The sequence below is a fragment of the Podarcis pityusensis genome (assembly GCF_964106645.2).
Source record: "Podarcis pityusensis genome assembly, chromosome: 1".
Lineage (NCBI taxonomy): Eukaryota > Metazoa > Chordata > Lepidosauria > Squamata > Lacertidae > Podarcis > Podarcis pityusensis.
Window position 1 is genome coordinate 132,701,854 of NC_138028.1, and position 19,631 is coordinate 132,721,484.

General features: G+C 44.8%; 1 protein-coding gene across 1 annotated transcript; it reads right to left on the minus strand.

Annotated features, from left to right (window-relative positions):
- Nucleotides 1-135: 135 nt before the first annotated feature.
- On the minus strand, nt 136-19,233 carry IDH1 (isocitrate dehydrogenase (NADP(+)) 1). Its single transcript, XM_081018184.1, has 9 exons — nt 19,057-19,233; nt 13,353-13,480; nt 10,003-10,294; nt 9,468-9,573; nt 6,605-6,782; nt 4,984-5,135; nt 3,255-3,395; nt 1,629-1,791; nt 136-984 (listed from the first exon to the last, which is right to left on the minus strand). The coding sequence occupies exons 2-9, from the start codon at nt 13,472-13,474 to the stop codon at nt 891-893; spliced, it is 1,248 nt and encodes a 415-aa protein (XP_080874310.1). The 5' UTR covers nt 13,475-13,480; nt 19,057-19,233; the 3' UTR covers nt 136-890.
- Between the last annotated feature and the right edge of the window lie 398 nt (nt 19,234-19,631).

Here is a 19,631-nt window from a genome sequence, read left to right on the forward strand (position 1 = left end):
GCTTAGGCCGTGCACTAGATCTGCAAGTTACCCAGCTATCCTACACCTGTTCCAAGTGCAAAGATTATTTTGTAAATTGAACTACAGTTTACCAGTTGTCTCCTTACAATTCATAAACAAGATGACACATAGGGATGGATATTAGTAGTTTATTTATGCCAAATATCCCCCATAAAAAGAATAGGAGCCATGGATGGGACAATGTTTAATGAGAATAAAAGAGAATGTTCAAATGGTTGAAAATAGTCTGAGAAACTGCACCATTAACCTGTCTGAAAGGAAATAAAATATACCTGGCCGAAACACAGTAGTAAATCATTCCTGCACTTCAACTTGGGTACTATACATAAGAAAAGGACTGCATTTGTCTAAGTCTTTGCCCTATTGAACTGTGGCAAATGCTCACAACTTTAACATTAGTAGAATCCTACAATCCTGCCAACGTGAGGCTTTACAGTGCACTTCTTACCATGTCTGTTCAGAAGCAAATCCTACTGAACTCATTGGGGCTTACTCTCAGGCAACTGAGGTTAGGATTGCAGCCTTTGTCCAATTTCACTAGGTTTTTAAATCTTGCAGTGCTTTACGTACTCCAGTAAGGGCCCAACAGCTAGCTAGAAAACAAAACCTATTTCATTATTTAAATCATTCACTGTAGAGCTCATCTCCACCCCCAGTAAGTGTCTGTCACTGTGGGTTTTGGTTGGCAAGAAGGCTAACAGCTTAATTCACAGAGGCAGCCATCTAGCCTGCCCCGTGTGCCTTTTTACAAAAAACAAAATCTGACAATGTAGACATATTTTCCCCCCCAAGTGCTATACTACACAACAGTGTGATTCATTCATGTGGCAGGCGACCTTCTTTCCGGAGCAATTCTTGAGGCCTGCTCCTTAAAGTCTTGGCTGGGAAGAGAGCTTTGCCTTTAGGTTTTCAGCAAGTTTATCCATGAAGTCAAATGTGTTCAAGTAGTCAGAGCGCGTCACACTGAGATGAAGAAAGAAAACCGTAAATGTTATGGTAGTATGAGATTTAAAATTGATCTTAAACATTAGCTAGTTTTGCAGGTTTGTGTCAGGAGCAGCATGGCACAAACTTTGGCTGTTCTATACACACGCAAGAAATGTTCTGACAATGTTTTATGCCATCTGAATTTTTCTCATTCTTGGGTGGGGTGAATCTCGATTCACTCCTTTCCACCCCTCAATCTAGTATCTCAAGGCTTCCTTTCCTTTGGTTAAGAAGAAAAAATGTGTGTGGGGGGGGGGGTCATTCCTTTCTCAAAAACCTACATTTATAGGCATGAGAACTTATTTTAGATGCATGTTCCCTAACCTTGGGCCTGTGTGGCGACTTTGGCATGAAATACAGAATAAGAGCTTTCACAATTTGGCAGAAGAAGGATTAGCTGCTACGACCCTGGCAAAGAATGACTTAAAACACTGCAGTCATATTTTACTGGAGACCCGAGTAGTTCTGCTTTCAGTTCTTGTAATTGCCCGTCTTTGGGATGCAATTCAGGTCTATGCTGCAATGAACACCAAACAAGCAGTTTAGTGTTTTTTAATTGTACAAATCCTACCATTATGTAGTAACAAAATTCCTTTTCCTAATGGGCTGAGTTTACTCACTTGGGTAACCCTTTGATACAAGCAGCCAGATCTTTTGTCATAAAGCCAGCTTCAATGGTCTCTATGCAAACCTCTTCCAAGGCAGAAGCAAAGTTCTTAAGGTCTGTGTTGTTATCCAACTTTGCTCTGTGAGCAAGACCTCTAGTCCAGGCAAAGATGGATGCTGAGAAAGGTCAAAAGGAGAGAAAGAGAGAGAGAAAAAAAAGATGAATTGAGCCAATGGTTCCACTTCTGAAATTATGACCTTCTCTATTACCACATTACTCCCTCCTGCACCATGAGCCCCATACAATCTAATTTTGATTTCAACTGGCAAATGCACTCCTTGAACTGAATTATCAAAACTTCCCCTGTGAAGTGTTTTCCTCTAGAGTCTTAGCAAGTAGCCTCCTGACACACAGCTATACAGTGATACCTCAGGTTACATACGCTTCAGGTTACACCTGCTTCAGGTTACAGACTCCGCTAACCCAGAAATAGTGCTTCAGGTTAAGAACTTTGCTTCAGGATGAGAACAGAAATCGTGCTCTGGGGGCGCGACGGCAGCAAGAGGCCCCATTAGCTAAAGTGGTGCTTCAGGTTAAGAACAGTTTCAGGTTAAGAACAGACCTCCGGAACGAATTAAGTACTTAACCCGAGGTACCACTGTAATGGCCCCGCGACCCATCTGCATCTCCCCATATGGGAATCTCGTTCCTCAAATGGTGTCAAGGTTTCCAATTTCTGCTTCACAGTGTTTTCCCATTAAGAGAATGACGACAAAGACATCCAAGTAATAGAATTTAAATGCTTTCCTGCCACACATTTCTTCTTGCACCTCTCACCTGGCACACACGTTTCCTGAGACACTATGGAACCATAAATACGGAATGACAGACTACATGAATCCTGGAAACAGTTTGGGTTTCTGCCTTTATTCATTTTGAATTCCACAGACTACACAGCAATATTTTCATCTGTGCTGTGCAAACTACACAGCACGCACCCCACACGATTATTTTGCTATCTGATATGTCTGCAGAATCCATTCCCTCCTATCTGCTGCTGTTCCACCTGCAGAATGACTCTTAATAGAGGTGTCCGCTAGGGTGAAATAAGGGGAGGTGATTCTTGCCAGTCCCTTTTTTGAATCTCGCCCCCAAAATTTGTCCCAGACTGTTGGGGGTTTTCCACGTCAGCACAGGAAGATGCCTCCACTGGATCAAAAGCCATTCTGCAAGTGAAACAGCAGCACGTTGTACACGGGGTAGCATTTTACTAACTTGTCCTACCTGCGCAAGGATAACTGCTACCACAACAGGATCCTGCCTCCACGCCCTCTCTGAAATCTGCTCTGGAGGCTTGGAGAAATTGATTCAAAACAGATTGGGGTGGGCACAGGTGGGAGGAGAGGGAGGGGAGACTTCCTTTGCACTAGCAGTAATCCTTGCAGTGAAGGGACCCTGAAATGGTGCTGGAGACAGAACCTGCTGTTCCTACAGCCATAATATTCCATACCAATAGATACAGCTTACCAAAATAAGCACAAGAACTAAACGAGACTTTTATTCTTGGGAATAAGCCATGGCAAAACATGCTTCACGCACATTTTCTAGGTATGGCTGAGACAGCTGGTAGCAAACTTACCGATCGGGTTTGTAGAGGTTTCTTGACCTTTCTGGTACAAGCGATAATGACGGGTGACTGTGCCGTGAGCAGCTTCAGCTTCAACAGTTTTGCCATCTGGGCATATCAGGACACTAGTCATCAACCCCAAGGAGCCATAACCTGGGCACGAGAATAAACTGAGAACTTCAATTTTTTGCATATTCCTCCATGGCGTACCAGGCGGGGCAAATAAATCAACCTGGTATGTCTCAACAGCCTTCATACATACAGAAGATAATTTTCAATCTAGTAATTTGGAACAAAATATGCAAGTGGTTTCCAATTCTGTCAGAAATGAAGGAGAAATGTGAGGAAATAACAAGACAACAATTAAGGAAAGTGAGTTAAGTATATGCTTAGCTGGACTTGACTTGAATTTGCCTGGAATTCACAAAGTGTTTTCCACTGGTGAAATTGAAGAAGGCAATAAAATTCTGATTACAGGATCGTGGTGGCCTAAAGGCATGTGATCAAATGCTAAGCAGAAGCCACTGCCCTTAGGAGTTCTGTAAATTGCTGAGCCATGTGGGACAATTGTCAGGGCCAACAGCATCGCGTCTGCCATTAGGCTACATAGTAATTTTATGACAATTCACCTTAAGGCTAATTGCAAACACCCACCACTTGTCTTTCAAGCACGGCTAGCTCCTTGACAATTAGAATTTGCTGCTAACTCTTCCTCTCAGCCCTATCATCTCCATTCCTTCAGAAAGTTTCCTGCCTCCCAAGCATGTAAGTGTGGCAAGACCAGTTTTGCTTCTCAATACTTAAGAAAGCAGCATACGTTTTCCTTGCTGTTACAAGCCACATACAATACCTGGGTAAGAGCAACATAGCCATAAAACGTTATGGCTGCTACCAGTGCAAAGAAACCACAAAACTTCCTTTGAGCCACTGATGAAAGGCAGAGAACATGTCTCCTTTCTGGTGGCCCCTTGCCATTCTTGGAAGCCATGTATTGCTGATACAGGAATTTTTATCGGAAATAGGTGTTCCTTATATCAACATGATGTACAATAATTTGTAACTCCCTGCTGGCCGATCCATTGTACACATTCATGTTTGATGTAGAAAGGTTTGTTGGAATTGTTACATAGCTGAGTGGGTACCATCATCTGTACAAGGCAACAACCTTGTTTTGTATACCGCAGGGAATTTAGTTGCTTTCCCCTTCTGTGACAAATCCTGCACCATGTGAAAGCTTGCACATTTTGCCACCAGGAAGAAGAAGAAGAAGAGGAGTTTGGATTTGATAGCCCGCCTTTCACTCCCCTTCAGGAGTCTCAAAGCGGCTCACATTCTCCTTTCCCTTCCTCCCCCACAACAAACACTCTGTGAGGTGAGTGGGGCTGAGAGACTTCGGAGAAGTGTGACTGGCCCAAGGTCACCCAGCAGCTGCATGTGGAGGAGTGGAGACGCGAACCCGGTTCACCAGATTACGAGACTACCACTCTTAACCACTACACCACACTGGCTGCAGTCTTTGTAGGTTTTTCAGAAGCATCTAACTGTCCACTGTTGGAGACAAAATGCTGAGCCAGGACGCCCCTTGGCCTGCTGTAACAGGGCTATTCTTATGTCCCGACAATCATTAAGTCACTCCTCACATAGCCAACCCACGTTTTGCCAAAGATAAAGAATTTACCGTAATCTCAAGCTATCAAAATGGCGTCCTGTAGAAGTGCTACAAGAGAGGGGTGGATCATACCTTGGGCAACCGAGTCAGACTGCACATCCCCATCATAGTTCTTGCAGGCCCAGATAAATCCTCCCTCAGATTTTAGCGCTTGGGCCACCATGTCATCAATCAGCCGATGCTCATACCATATCTTTTTGGCCTCAAACTGTGACTTGTACTCCCTGGAAGGAAAAGGAAAGTAGAATCACAGGTGAAAATTGCAGGTCCGGTATATACAACCCATGAGAAGAAGGGAAAGCAGCTTACACCTTGCATAAAGGATGTGGGAATGTGGTGGAGAAGGGGAGGAAACCTGCCTCAGTTTCCATGCTAATGTACCTTACGATATTTCCGGCTTGCGTTTCATGAGGGCAGATTTTAGTCAGAATATGAGAAGCTGCATGAAGGTAAGGGCAGTCCAATAATGGATCCAAGTACTTAAAAGATGGTGTGGGGAACCTTTGCTCCTCCAGATGAACTACAAGCTTCCATGATCCTTGGCTACTGGCTGTGCTTTCTGGGGCTGGTGGGAGTTGGTGGCCTCTCCTTTGCTGGTGGTCTTTAAGCAGAGGCTGAACAGCTGGGGATGCCACCTGAACTTCCTGCAGGGGACTGAACTAAATGGTCAGCAAGGACCCCTGCAACTAGGATTCTGTAGCTCCTCAATCCCTCATCCTCTTCTACAGAGTAATCAGCAGCAAAGTTGCGGACTACCATTTCCTTCCAGTGTGGTCAGTGCAGTGGCAAAGAGCCAAGGTCCACAGTACAGAGAGAGAGGGCTCTGCCCAGGCAGATCCTGTCCAGAAGTGGCAGGTCCTCTGCCTGTGTTTCAGCCTGGAAGAATGAGGTTGTCCTTGGGATCTTGGGCTAGGATGGAAGGCAGCCAATGAACCTTAGGGGACTGGATTTTATGTCTGGGCCTCCAGTGTCCCTCTTGTCGGATTTTTATTTTCTTTTTTTTAATGATATTTATTAAAATTTCAAAGAATACAAGAATTACACAAAAACAAAAAATAAAAATACAAGAAAATACAAAATACAGCAAGAAGAATAAAAAAAACCCTTATTAAGGTATAACAAAGAAATGAAAAATAAAAAGAAACATACAAAATAAAAACAGTTAAAAACACATTAATTTTCCATAGCATATCTTCCTTATACTTATTTCCCCGGACCTCCTTGTACCTCCCTTTTTTGTATTCCAGTTCAGTTTGCTAGTTCAGCAAATCCTTACCATTAAGCTTTTACCCATTTATAAACCTTTTTTCATATCTCTTAAAGCATTACAGCTGGAAACCACTTAGTTTCTATCCAACATCGTTCTAAGATTCATTAATTTTACAATACTTCTGTAAACAGTCTTTAATATTTTCATATGAAATATGAAAATCAGTTCTTCATTCACTCAGGTTCATAGCTTTCCTCCACCTCACGTTTCTGTAGGAGTTAACAGAAAGAGGTTTTGCAAAACGAATGACTAACTGGTTCAGCTTCTAGTGGCATTAAGAAATAAGATAAAAAATGTGAGATTTTGAGGAAGACCTTTTTGACCAAAGACTCAAAGATCAGCTACTGTGACTAATAAGAAACGATACAGTTCTTTAAACAAAGATACACCTGCAAGATGAATATATAACAAAATATTGATTACTTCTCATAGATCTCCTGAAAGATGTCCTTAAAACGCCCATCATATCGCTTCAAAATGGTGTTTTTGGTGCTCAAGTACAGAGGCCATGCTTTAGACAGCGCCATCTGGAAAGAACTGTGGGCAAAGTCCGCAATGGACTGGTCAAGGTTGAACATTCCCAGAGCCACACCTCCACAGTCTATACCACAGGAGAGAGAAAGAGGAAAGTAAAAAAAAGGAGTCAGGTAGAACAGAAACATCTGCTTTTGAGCAGCACGGTATTTTTATAGTGTGTACCACTCCTCTCTCTGACACCACCCCCCTCAATATTTTTATATACTTTCATTTTAAGAAAACAGCAAACCACTCTGACATCTTTTAAAATGGAGAGTATAAAAATATTTTTTATAAATATTATGAATTTTCAACTCGCTTAAGTGTGTTTTTTATCTTTACTCCTTTTTCTCATTAAAATTTAAAAAATTAAAACAGGACTCTAAATCAGTCTTTTCAGAAACTGGGATGCCTTCTGGTGATAGTTCCATACTTGAACATTTTAACGCAAGACGACTAAAGTAATGACTGATAATTGAACATTACTCTGTGACACGACAATTGACCTCATTGGAATGATTCTATGGGGCTTAGAACACGCATCGATGCGTGCAGTGTAATGCAACAGTAATTAATGGTTAAGGAGGGTTTTGAGCAAGGCTGCCTTAGTTCAAATCTCAGCTCTGGATGGTCTTAGGCAAGTCGCTATTCTATTACACCCCAGTCTGACATACAGAAATAATACTACCATACCTTACAGGGTTATTGTAAGGATTGTTTTGCAATTTCCCAGGCTATCTCTCTCTCTCTTTTTTAATGCCTGGAGTACCACTGAGGAGTTGCAAAGTATGAAGTTACGCTGGGCGGGGACGAAGGACAAAAACCTCAGTGTGTCTGAACGGATTCCACCCAGTCTCCGCTTGTCACAGTCTGCGAGATGGCACACGGCCTACAACTGTTCATTCATGGCCATGGCTCAATGGAGAGAAAGCGTACAGGGAACATTCCCAGAACGTTTAAGGACTGTACTGCAGCCACCAATTATTTTTGTACGGCCTGATGCGTGGCACATATGTCCAGTTCAATGCAGCATTCATTACATCATTACATCTCTACATCAATGAACACAACCATATACTAAACATACAGATCTAGTCCACAGCTTAAATGAATGCAGCCTCTCATTTATACAGAAGGCTGGGAAATCACTTGCTTCTCCATGCAAACACAGCCGCCTAGCAACTTTCCCAAGTTCCACTAAAGGAGTTAAGAAGGCAGAAGCAGAATTCCTTCCCCCCTTTAAGAGTAGTAAAGAACCTGATCGGAACTTTGTGGGACACACGAGCACAAACCTCTCCAGTGCCTTCAGACAGGAATCACCAAACGCCCATTTAATGCTTATGGATAGTATGCATTCGCAAAGCACTTTGAGTATTCAGAGTGCTCTGTAGATCTTGTCCATGTGATTTATGGAACCATCATGAGAGGGCGGTAAGTGACTTGGGCCAAGTCTACATTCTGCAGGCTCTCTCCTTTCCTGTGCAGATTCCCTTCCTTTCAGCCTCTTCCTTCTTAGACTCTTAGGAGTTTCTTGGTTCCAACATGTGCATGGAACCAAGATGGAAATGGGTGTGTTGCATCCCTTCTGCAACATTCTTCCAATTCAATCTCTCAAGACTTCTGGGCAATCCAGGCAGGGAAACACAGTGCAGCAATTCCCATCCTTCAGCAAACATACATTTCAAGAACTCTGCATCTGCGATTGCTAGAATCAAGCCTTCCCCTTGTAGTCCTTTCAGCCTATCTATACACATCAAAGCTAGAATTACCCCAAATTACATTATTGCCTTGCGCAGAATGAAGCAAGACATTGAAACACACGTAAATCACAAGTTGGTTTTGCAACCACCGACGCCAGTTTCACAACTGTTTGAGCAACACCAAAGCAACTTTGGGTTCCTGGGCTGTGCCCTTGCCTCTGGCAGAAAAGAACAGGCCTGTATGTAACAGGAACAATGGTGACAGGTGACAGAACAGCATGTACAGAACAGAAATGCTGTTGTTGTTTTTCATACTGCATGTGCTCCTTGATCTAATATTATGGAAAGACCACAAGGAATTGTTGGAAGGGAGACCCTGGCTCACTACTAAGATCGCCAGCCTATAGCTATATAGGGTATGATTCAACTACAGTGGTGCCTCGCAAGACGAAAATAATCCGTTCCGCGAGTCTCTTCGTCTAGCGGTTTTTTCGTCTTGCGAAGCAACCCTATTAGCGGCTTATGGCTTAGCGCTATTAGCGGTTTAGCGGCTATTAAAGGCTTAGCGGCTAAAAGGCTATTAGCGGCTTAGAAAAAGGGGGGGGGAGCGAAAAAAATCGCAAGACTCGCAAGACGTTTTCGTCTTGCGAAGCAAGCCCATAGGGAAATTCGTCTTGCGAAGCGCATCGAAAAACGGAAAACCCTTTTGTCTAGCGGGTTTTTCGTCTTGCGAGGCATTCGTCTTGCGGGGCACCACTGTAAATGTTACTCAGAGTGGACCCACTGTAGTTAATGAACATGACTAAGTTATGTCCATTAACTTCAGTGGGTCTAGCGAGGAAGACTTAGTTGAATATCACCATAGTTACTAGTTCCTCTGCATTCTGTTCCCACATTGGCAACTTGGGATGGAGGGCAACTGGGGCTAGGTTTGGTCCATGGTTCCCCAGTTGTGGATCCCTGGTTGAAGGTCTGGCTCAATCCATTATTCAGGCTACAAGCCTAACTCTACTTAACATGCCTCCCCAATTCTCCACATTCAAATATCCTTTATATAATCCAACACTTACTTTCAAAGTTATGGACCAAATAAGTTATGGGTTTGCCTCCATTCTTCGGTGTGTAGGTCATCTCTACCTTTCCAGGGCCAGAAACGACAAAGTCTGTGGCTCTGTACTGCAGAAGAACAAACAAAATGGCTGCTTAGGTCAGGGATGATCAACATGCAGCTTGCCAGTACACCCTGCCTAGCAGAATTATATACCATGTATATGTCAGGTCAGATTTCCATTATTCCCCTTTTCCAGGGAAGAAAGGCGGGGGAAATAGTACTTCCTTTAAATGATTTCCAGACCAAGGCAAACAGCCACAGCTGTAGCTTGCAGAGATTTCAACACAGCTCAATCTATTTTAATCATTAACAAGAATTGCAGTTCAGTTGAAAAATCTGTAAGAGATATGCTTTGTGACGATTCATCGATGGCCCTGCAGCTGCATTTTGCTCTCTCTTGCATGCATTCCCCAACCATACAAAATCTCTGATGTTTGAGAGGGTGCGCTCAACAGTAAAAGCCATAAATGCCAAACGCTGCGTGAAGGACTCACTTGGTCTCCAAAAGCATGACGGCCAATGATGATGGGCTTTACCCAGCTAGATACTAGTCGGGGGATGTTTTTGCAGATAATGGCTTCCCTGAAGACTGTGCCCCCAAGAATGTTTCGGATCGTTCCATTTGGAGATTTCCACATCTGCTTCAGCTTGAATTCCTCTACCCTTTTCTCATCCGGAGTGATAGTAGCGCACTTGATTCCGACATTGTATTTCTTGATAGCTTCTGCAGCTTCCACGGTGACCTTGTCATCGGTTGCATCGCGGTTCTCTATGCCCAGATCATAGCTGCAAGCAAGTCCCCAAAACACAGTCATTTGTTAAGTGCCTTACAGACCCATCCAAGGCCTTACTAAACATGTGCATCATAGTTCAGGGTGGAAAACATGCTCAAAAAGAAGAGAAGAGATAGGAAATGGCACAAACAGAGTAAAATGACCATCTTCTGCAGGTGTGAGGAACCGTTGGCCCTCCAGATGTTGCTGAACCACAACTCCTATCGTCCCTGCAATTGCTTGCTGAGGCTGATGGGAGTTGGAGTCCCCATGAAAGAAGGAGCTACTTCATATACAAGTGGATAATTTCATGAAGTTAACACCTGGAGGAATGAGCAAAAGCCGCTTGGACAGCAACGTTGATGCTCTCCTTCCAATAAAAACAAATGAATGGAAATGTGTCCGGACTCAGATGTGTGGGATTGTACAGCTATGCTATCAGATACCTATTCTGCTTTGGCAGTGTCAGCACGAGCAAAGCAGTACATCTGGTTAGGCAGGTATCCGGAACAAAAAGCAAAGTGCAAGAGAAGTAGGGGAAAGGTTAACGACTCAACGGTTTAATCTACAACCGGTGGATGCACTGAAAAGATTTTGCTGTACTTTTCTCCATGGTACTCTTGCCAATGGTACTCTGACAGTGTGTGGTGTTAGGGGAGGGGTAGTACCTCTGGTGGGGGACACATTGTGCTCCTTCTGGGGTAGTTTGTCCACCTTTGGCCTCCAACCTGCACTCAGTTCTGTACTGTGGCTCCTAGAAGCTGTCACCATGTGACAGCAGCCACACCCCGGGAACGGCTTTGACTGAGGGGAGCTGATGGGTCTCAAGCCCTTAGTGAGTTAGGGACTTGCCCTGTATGCAAAGCCTGGCTCCAGAGGATTGCGCAGACGAGAGCAAGAGTGGGTCCAATGGTCAGGAAGGCAGTTTCTGAACATGCTGTAGAGCAGGCATCCCCAACCTGCGGACCTCCAGATGTTTTGGCCTACAACTCCCATGATCCCTAGCTAACAGGACCAGTGGTCAGGGATGATGGGAATTGTAGTTCCAAAACATCTGGAGGGCCGAAGGTTGGGGATGCCTGCTGCAGAGGGAAGTGAGGAGCAGATGGGGCTCATCAGCCTGGGAATGTAGCCCATCGAGGAGAAGGAAAACTCTGATCCTTAACCTCTGCTGCCTGAGGAGATCTTTGGGAGAAGAAAAGGTAAACCCTACACAAAACAGGAACGGAGTCCCTAAGATGATTGGAGGGCACTTTGTGTGTCTCCTTCCGGCAACTCCTGCAGCCAAGCTGGTGCTAAACGTTTTGCTCTGCTTTCCTTTGGACCACATCGGAGAGGCTGAGAGTCTTGTCATCTGGGAAGCCCAGGACCTCCACGCACACTGCCCAAGACTGTGCCAAAGGGAGGTCACTTGGTGCTGGTAAGGCAGCGGTTTGATTCCAACAACCATGTGTGGAATAGCAGGTTGACTTATTTTCTCAACACTGTAAATGCCCACCGCAGGCTCACGTGGTTTGAAGGCTGAAGAAAGTGGGGATGAGTCATTGTGGCTACAGTTTTGTTGCTGGCAGGTGATGCCCAGGTGGTGACAGCGGGGGTGGGGTTCTTCTGAATAGCCATAACATTGGTAGCCAGCAGAGCTCTTCAGAAGCAGAAAAATGGGTGAAAGTGCTGCTGTGGGGTTGGGGTGGATTAGTTCACTGAGCAGATCTAACAGAAACCTGAAGCTGCCTATTATGTTGCTACTCTCCCCAGACTCCACTGCAGAATCCCTATGCCCTTAATAAGCTGCAGGAGAGAGACAGAACACCAAAACATGGGTCTTTCCTTAGCACAGAGACGTCCATGGAAAAAGAACTGCAAACCTCTTATACTGCTGCCACTTGTGGCAGGCTGCCAACTGGCACAGGAGCAATGCAAGAAAAGAAAAGTACCGTATTTTTCTCTCTATAAGACACACCGGACCATAAGACGCACCTAGTTTTTAAGAGGAAAACAAGAAAAAAAAAATTCTGAATCAAATGCTGTTGAAGAATGCAAGATAAAGCCTCTTCAGCACAGCGGTAGGAACGTTCCCGCTGCCATGAAGAGGCTTCGCGTGGCTATCCCAGAAGCCAGAACAGCAAGAGGGATTTGCTGGCTTCAGCGATAGCTGCGCAGCCTGCATTCGCTCCATAAGACGCACACACATTTCCCCTTACTTTTTAGGAGGGAAAAAGTGCATTTTATAGAGGGGAAAATACGGTAAGTGGCAACTTAGTTTGCCTAGTTAATTCACAGAGCCACGGCCCAGCATGAAAACTATTAAACTGGTAGATGCATGAAAAAATCCTGGGCTGTGTGGCCGGAGGACAGAGCAAGGAACACTTGTCAGGTTCCTATTTTCTGAGCAGTTCAAGCTTCCCTGAACCCCAAGGTTTTTGTTTTAAAAGAGAAGTTTGGCCAACAGAAGCATCTTCTGTTCTAAGCAAGTTTGCACTGGCCACTTACAAGAATTTACAAGCCAAAATACCTCACTCTTTTAATACAGTGGCACCTCGGTTTAAGAACAGCCCTGTTTATGAACTTCACAAAACTGGAAGTAGTGTCCCAGTTTGCAAACTTTACCTCAGTCTAAGAACGGAATCTGAACGGTGGAAGGGCACCGGTGGCAGGAGGCCTCATTAGGGAAAGCGCGCCTCGGTTTAAGAATGGTTTCGGTTTAAGAACGGACTTCCGGAACGGATTAAGTTCGTAAACCGAGGTACCACTGTAATAATAATTTTATTATTTATATCCCGCCCATCTGGCAAAGGGTACCCATTTGAGAATCGGCATTAAGTGTGAACACACAGTCACGAAGTACTTAACAGAATTTGCCTCTATTTGACAATTATTTATAATCAAGGCACACCATTTCAAAGTGGATATTAATCTTGGGGTCAGCAAAAGTAACATGTGGATAGTCCCTAAGAGAGAAAGAAAATATCAAGCAAGACTCTCCCAAATACAAGAGCTAAGCAGTCGACAAACACCCACGTATAAACTGGAAACTTCCTCACAATACAGAGGACCTGTGGAAATCCAGTTACCTGTGAAGATCTAGATCCATGTAGGGAAAGATCAGCTTTTCCTTAATCAGATCCCAGATCACACGGGTCATTTCGTCTCCTTGCATCTCCACCACAGATCCGCCATGGATTTTTTTAGACATTGTGATCTAATGGGGAGGGGAAAAGCACAAACACTAAATACAGATTATGGTGACATCCGTTGATCAAATTGGGCTGCTAGTTGGCAACAGAGACATTACGAAGGGGATGTTCATGTCTGAAATGATCCCAGTGCAATTCAGATTTTGGGGGCAAGAAAGGTAAGTTATGCACACCCATGACATTCATGCTCCATTCTGATTAAAAAATAAAATAAAATTGTAGTTTCTTGGAGCATAGAATGGAGTTTATTTTTCCGTTGGCTCTACATAAGCTGCAATAGCTGGACTAACTCTGAGCATTGCTAAGTGGAAGGACCACGTATCTGCCACAAGCCCAGATTCTCCTGTGTGCATAAACCACTCCGGAGAATATCAAATTGGACATTTCTGCTGTCTGCAACCAAAATAGCACCCATCTTTCCCCCCCCCTTGCACCAAGGGGGAATGGACAGTAGCAAGCCAGGAGAAAGCAGAGAGGAGTATTCAAGGCCAGACCAGTTCAGCCACAACAGGCAGAGGGAAATCTAGATGTTTCTAGACCAGTATAGTTGTTTCACATTGGCTGCGTTGCTTTGGAATGCCAAGGTTACATGGCTCCTGTCCTTCACACATTCCTAGAACTGCATGGGATGAAGGCACAGGAAATTCCCTCTCTGGTAAAGGTACACACTAGACTAGAGCACAAAGTCTGCATATTCTATGGGGTTTCCAGCCACGTGTCTCCTGGCATTGAGGATGGGCCACGGCAGGTTTTGGCAAGCTTCCTTCAAAGCCATGCCATCTAAGTCACAGTGGCTTGAAACGTTTCGGTTTAAATAATCATACAGTGCCTAAGATTTGCAAGGTGCCTTATATGAGCGCTCACAGATCTTGACCGCTTTGATGCTTGCGCATGCAGCCTAAAGCTCCAAGATATGCCTTTTAGATCGCAGAAGTTGCCATGTGTGACACGGGAGCACAAACAGGATCTCTTCATGCAAGCGAATGACCCCCGCGAGTTAAGAGGCCTGCAGGAAGTTCCGCTGTATATTACTTTTCTGAAAGTGAGAGAGCCAGGCATTCAAGTAAATAGGAGGAAAAATTGCAGCTCCTACTTGGCCCTTGATCCCTGTCAACAAAAGCACTGTTCTAAAACAATCCATGGCTTACTTATAATCCCCACGGGTATTTGCCGGTTATGAAAGAGCAATGACTTGGCCATTTTTGCTTTAAAATATTTTCCATTTATCCTATGCTTTTGTTTAATGCAAAAAATTACCTTTACCTACAAAACTGCCTTGCTCTACATGTGCCCACTCAAACGCTTCGATAGGCAGAATTGGCGCCATTACAGGTGTCACATGATACCCATTCTGGATTTTTAAGACCTCAGTTGTTTAGTGTGGCAGCGCCTGAACTTTGGAACTTCCTGCTTGAGATCAAGCAGGCGCCTTCACTGTACCCTTTCTGGAGCCTGCTAAAAATATTCCTGTTTAGGCAAGCCTACCCAGATGCTTGGGACGCGGGTGGCGCTGTGGGTTAAACCACAGAGCCTAGGACTTGCCGATCAGAAGGTCGGCGGTTTGAATCCCCATGACGGGGTGAGCTCCCTTTGCTCAGTCCCTGCTCCTGCCAACCTAGCAGTTCGAAAGCACGTCAAAGTGCAAGTAGATAAATAGGTACCGCTCTGGCGGGAAGGTAAACGGCGTTTCCGTGCGCTGCTCTGGTTCACCAGAAGCGGCTTAGTCATGCTGGCCACATAACCCAGAAGCTGTACGTCAGCTCCCTCGGCCAATAAAGCGAGATGAGCGCCGCAACCCCAGAGTCGGCCACGACTGGACCTAATGGTCAGGGGTCCCTTTACCTTTACCCAGATGCTTAGAAAGCTGAGGTAATTTTAATCTGTTTAGCATTTTAACTTTAGCATGTTTTGTAGTAGGTTTGTAATTTTTTTTGTGATTTTACTGTTTTATGTTTTGTAAACCCCTTGAGGATTTTGTTTTACAATCAAGCAGTGTACCAATTTTATGAAATGAAATATAAATAATATAAAAACAGAGCTTTAGGCTGTACTCCGCACATTTTTATAAGTTATCATTCACTCAATGTGCATGCAAGTCTTCTTTATTGTTATTATTATTAATTGAATTTATATACCACCCTATAACCGGAGGTCTCAGGGCGGTTCACAGAATAAAATCAAAATATAAAACTACAAAATAAAAATAAAAACCACAACCCAATAACACCCCCCCACACACAACAACCACATTTTAAAAGGGTGTAGAATGTCAATCAAATTAACCAAAGGCCTGGTTAAAAAGGAACGTTTTTTTCTGTTGCCTAACGGTGTATAATGAAGGCGCCAGGAAAACTTCCCTGGAGAAGTTTCCTGCTTGTACGACCAGGATTATTCATTCACAATTACATTTCACAATGTTTCATGGAATTACTTTCATCATCACAGGTGACTGGGTATGCGCACACACAGAGTTATGCAACAATTCATTATACAGCACAGCTAAACCACTGATCACAGCGACCGATTACTGCCGAGTAAACCGCTGCCATTATAGTAGGAAACCCAATGGGGCTGGGAGGGCAACAAATTCGACTCTTACCTTTGTACGGTAGGCTAAATCCTTCACAATCGCACGTCCCTCTCTACACTCCATGCGAGTAAGCAAGTAGCATTAACAGAATTTGAGGATATATTCTAGCCAGGCAAAAGCACCCCCAAGGAGGATGCAAAGCAGGTGTGGTCTGGGAAGAGTCCAAGGGCCAGATACATAGGCTTAGAGGGCCACCTTTGCCCCCAGGACCAGAGTTCCCCCACCCTGGTTTAGCATTATGTGTGAGCCAGACCCTTATGACAAACTTCACCTCTGATAGAAGCGATAGTGTAGGGCATTGGGAAAAGATCTTAATGTTTGGGGCAGGCTGATACAGGTGGAGACTCCTGCAAGCATGTGACCTCTGCACAAAAAGTGTACTATTACTACCATCATCATCATTTATATACTGTCCATCATCATCATCGATTGATTGATTGATTGATTGATTGATTGATTAATTGATTGATTGCCCTTTTTCAGAAGATCCCAGGGCGGTAAGGTAAAGGTAAAGGGACCCCTGACCGTTAGGTCCAGTCGTGACCGACTCTGGGGTTGTGACGCTCATCTCGCTTTATTGGCCGAGGGAGCCGGTGTACAGCTTCCGGGTCATGTGGCCAGCATGACTAAGCTGCTTCTGGCGAACCAGAGCAGCGCACGGAAACGCCGTTTACCTTCCTGCCAGAGTGGTACCTATTTATCTACTTGCACTTGATGTGCTTTTGAACTGCTAGGTTGGCAGGACCCAGGGCGGTATACAATATTAAAAACAAATTACGGAACATCAGTGATAAAAACAATTTTAAAAACATACTGACAAGAAAGCCAATAATACTACAACTCTGCCTTGCCAGGAATCCCAGCAACATACCTCCTCAGGCACCATAATTCCAAGCATTTTGCTAGTTTAGGAATGGCATACCTTTCTCCCAGATTGTTCACACACCCTGGAATGTGTGTGCGTGCCGCAATGGAAAAAGGAGGGCTTTAAGGGAAGTATTGACATCAGTACTCATAATTTAAAGGAGGTCTTTCGGAGTGCAAATTAAACATCTAAATGAACATGACCTCAGTAGGTGAGTTTTACTATAAAATAATACTGGGCCCAACTAATACCTGAGTACAAGGAACACATTTGGAAAGCAGTCTCAAATTCAGAAATAAACATACTCTATCCAGCACAACAAGAAGGGGAAGACAGAGGACGAGATGGTTGGACAGTGGTCTCGAAGCTACCAACATGAGTTTGCTCAAACTGTGGGAGGCAGTGGAAGACAGGAGTGCCTGGCGTGCTCTGGTCCATGGAGTCACGAAGAGTCGGACACGACTAAACAAAAAATCCAGCATAGTGCAAAGATTAGGGGTAAGGAACCTGGGGGGTCTCCAGATATTGTTGAACCTCAACACCCATCAGCCACAGTCAGGAAGAGCAATGGCCAGGGATGATGGGAGTTGTAGTCCAACAACGTCTGAAAGGCCACAGGTTTATGTCTTGGGATTGATATTCGGAGGCCCAGCTGGAAATCAGAGGTGGATTTAGGGGAGCATGACCGGCTCAGCTGCACTGGATGCAGAGTCTTGAGGGTACTGCAACTATGATGTAGACTGGAAAGCAAGAGGCAGGTGCTGAATTTTGGCATTGCACAGGCAGCCACTGAAATTTGAGACCCCAAATCCCTGCTCTGTCATGAAGCTCACTGGAGTGATTGTCACTGAGTTAACTGGAGGAAAGGCAGGATATAAATATAAATAATGCTTGCAGTCTTACACTGTATGCCATGTGGCGTTTTCAGTTTCTACTTACTCTTTGGTTTTGTTTTACTCACTATAACAGACAGATTACATACGATTATGAAAAACCGGAATGAAACATTTAAATTGTAAAAGAATGTATTTGCAGTGCACTGTGCAGCACTGCAAAAATCATACAGCAGAAATGCTATTATTATTTGTACCCCACCTATCTGACTGGGTTGCCCACCCCCTTGGGCAGCTTCCAACATATATAAAAAAAGTAATAAGCAAATCTAATCCCCATTTCAAAATGGTACACACCCTACTTTCTGTGCTACACTTCCTTTAAGCCAAAGAGCAATTTGAAAGTGGAGATTGTGCAAAACTGGCATAAGATACAGATAAGGTATCGCAGATAAATATAACCGATTATGTAAAAAGAAGAAGAAGCAAACATTGCATTGCTAAGCAAAAGGCATTTTCGATTGGAAGAGGCGCCTGGGTGCCTTGGCAAGATCTTACACACATTATACTCAAGCAGACTGTTTGGAACACCAACTCTGTCAAGGGCAGAGTTCAGACAGAAGGCTGCTGAAATGCTAACATAGAACTAGGATCCTCCGTGTTCAGATTGTGTAATTTAGCTGTCCAGTAGATTAGTACTGGGATTTCATTGCCTTGATGGGAACACAGGCATGCAATCTAAGGTTGTGCCATTGGGGTCAATTAATCTGGAATAATGAACCACCCACTGGTTCTTCTGCTGCCATACTTTCACCACGCAGGGCACCACCCTATGCAGAAAACCTGTACTGAACTGAAAAGAGGTGAGGGAGCCGATCCTTTAGCCATACATCTGCACGGACAAGACACTGTGCACGTTACTACAGCATGCTACAAAGGAACCGATCTACATAAAACGATTCCCAGCCGGTCAGATGCAAGCCCAGGTTGGCTAGCTGCGTAACAAGGGGGTGTCAACGGCCTTCCCTGTCATTTTGATGTCTCCAATTTGCAGAGATGGGTTTGGCAATGAAGCGCGGACAAAGAGATAAAAAATAAAAAATAAAGATGCGGGGAAGGGGGTCATAACAAAAAGGAAGACGCATCTATAGGCGTGTGTGGTATTTCTGTCTGTCTGGTTTTAGTTGCAGGGTGGTTTGCAACAGAAAATGAAGACCCACCCCATAGTGCATGCCAATGAAGAGAGAGAGAGAAGACCCGCAGACAAAAGAAGTTGGGATCCAGCAAACTCACCTCTTTCTCGGCTTAGATGCAAGTCACTGAACGTCTCCGGTGGTGTTGGAGGCGAAGTCAGTGCAGATTTCACCGCTGAGCTCTGCGCCGGCGTCCCCACCGCAACCACTGCTCGCTGCTGCCGTTTCCCAGGGCGCTTGCAAGCTGATGCCTGTGGCTGATTTTAAAAGAAGGGCTGCTGGGGCCACGCCTCCACCCTCGGCGGCCCTCCGTCGCCTTAGTCCCGCCTGTGCCGCCGCATTCCCCCATTGAGAGGAGAAGGGAGGATCCCGCCTCGCCAATGCGCGCTTCCCACGCAGCTTGCAAGGAAGCGCGTCCAGAGAAAGGGAAGGGCGGCCTCGGGGGCGATCTGCCAACGGGGAGGGCAAGGAAGCAAAAATGCAGAGCAGGGAAAAGCAGGAAGTTGACGATCCCCAAGAAAGAGAACTGGGGATCTGGGAGGAGGAGGGCTTGGATATTTTGCAAAGTGTAAGGCATCTCTGAGCCCCCAGGCGCGCAGCGCAACCGCCAATCTGATCCTGGGCACCAGGCTGCGAGGTGGCACTGCGCAGTGTTTCCCCAAGTTGGGAACAATC

What these genes read in the sequence shown, in the direction of transcription:
- IDH1 (XM_081018184.1), bottom strand. Translation starts at nt 13,474, where the DNA reads ATGTCTAAAAAAATCCATGGCGGATCTGTGGTGGAGATGCAAGGAGAC. An exon ending in ATGGATCTAGATCTTCACAG is followed by an intron (nt 10,295 to 13,352) that starts GTAACTGGATTT and finishes ACTTGCTTGCAG; the next exon opens with CTATGATCTGGGCATAGAGA. An exon ending in GTCATGCTTTTGGAGACCAA is followed by an intron (nt 9,574 to 10,002) that starts GTGAGTCCTTCA and finishes GTTCTTCTGCAG; the next exon opens with TACAGAGCCACAGACTTTGT.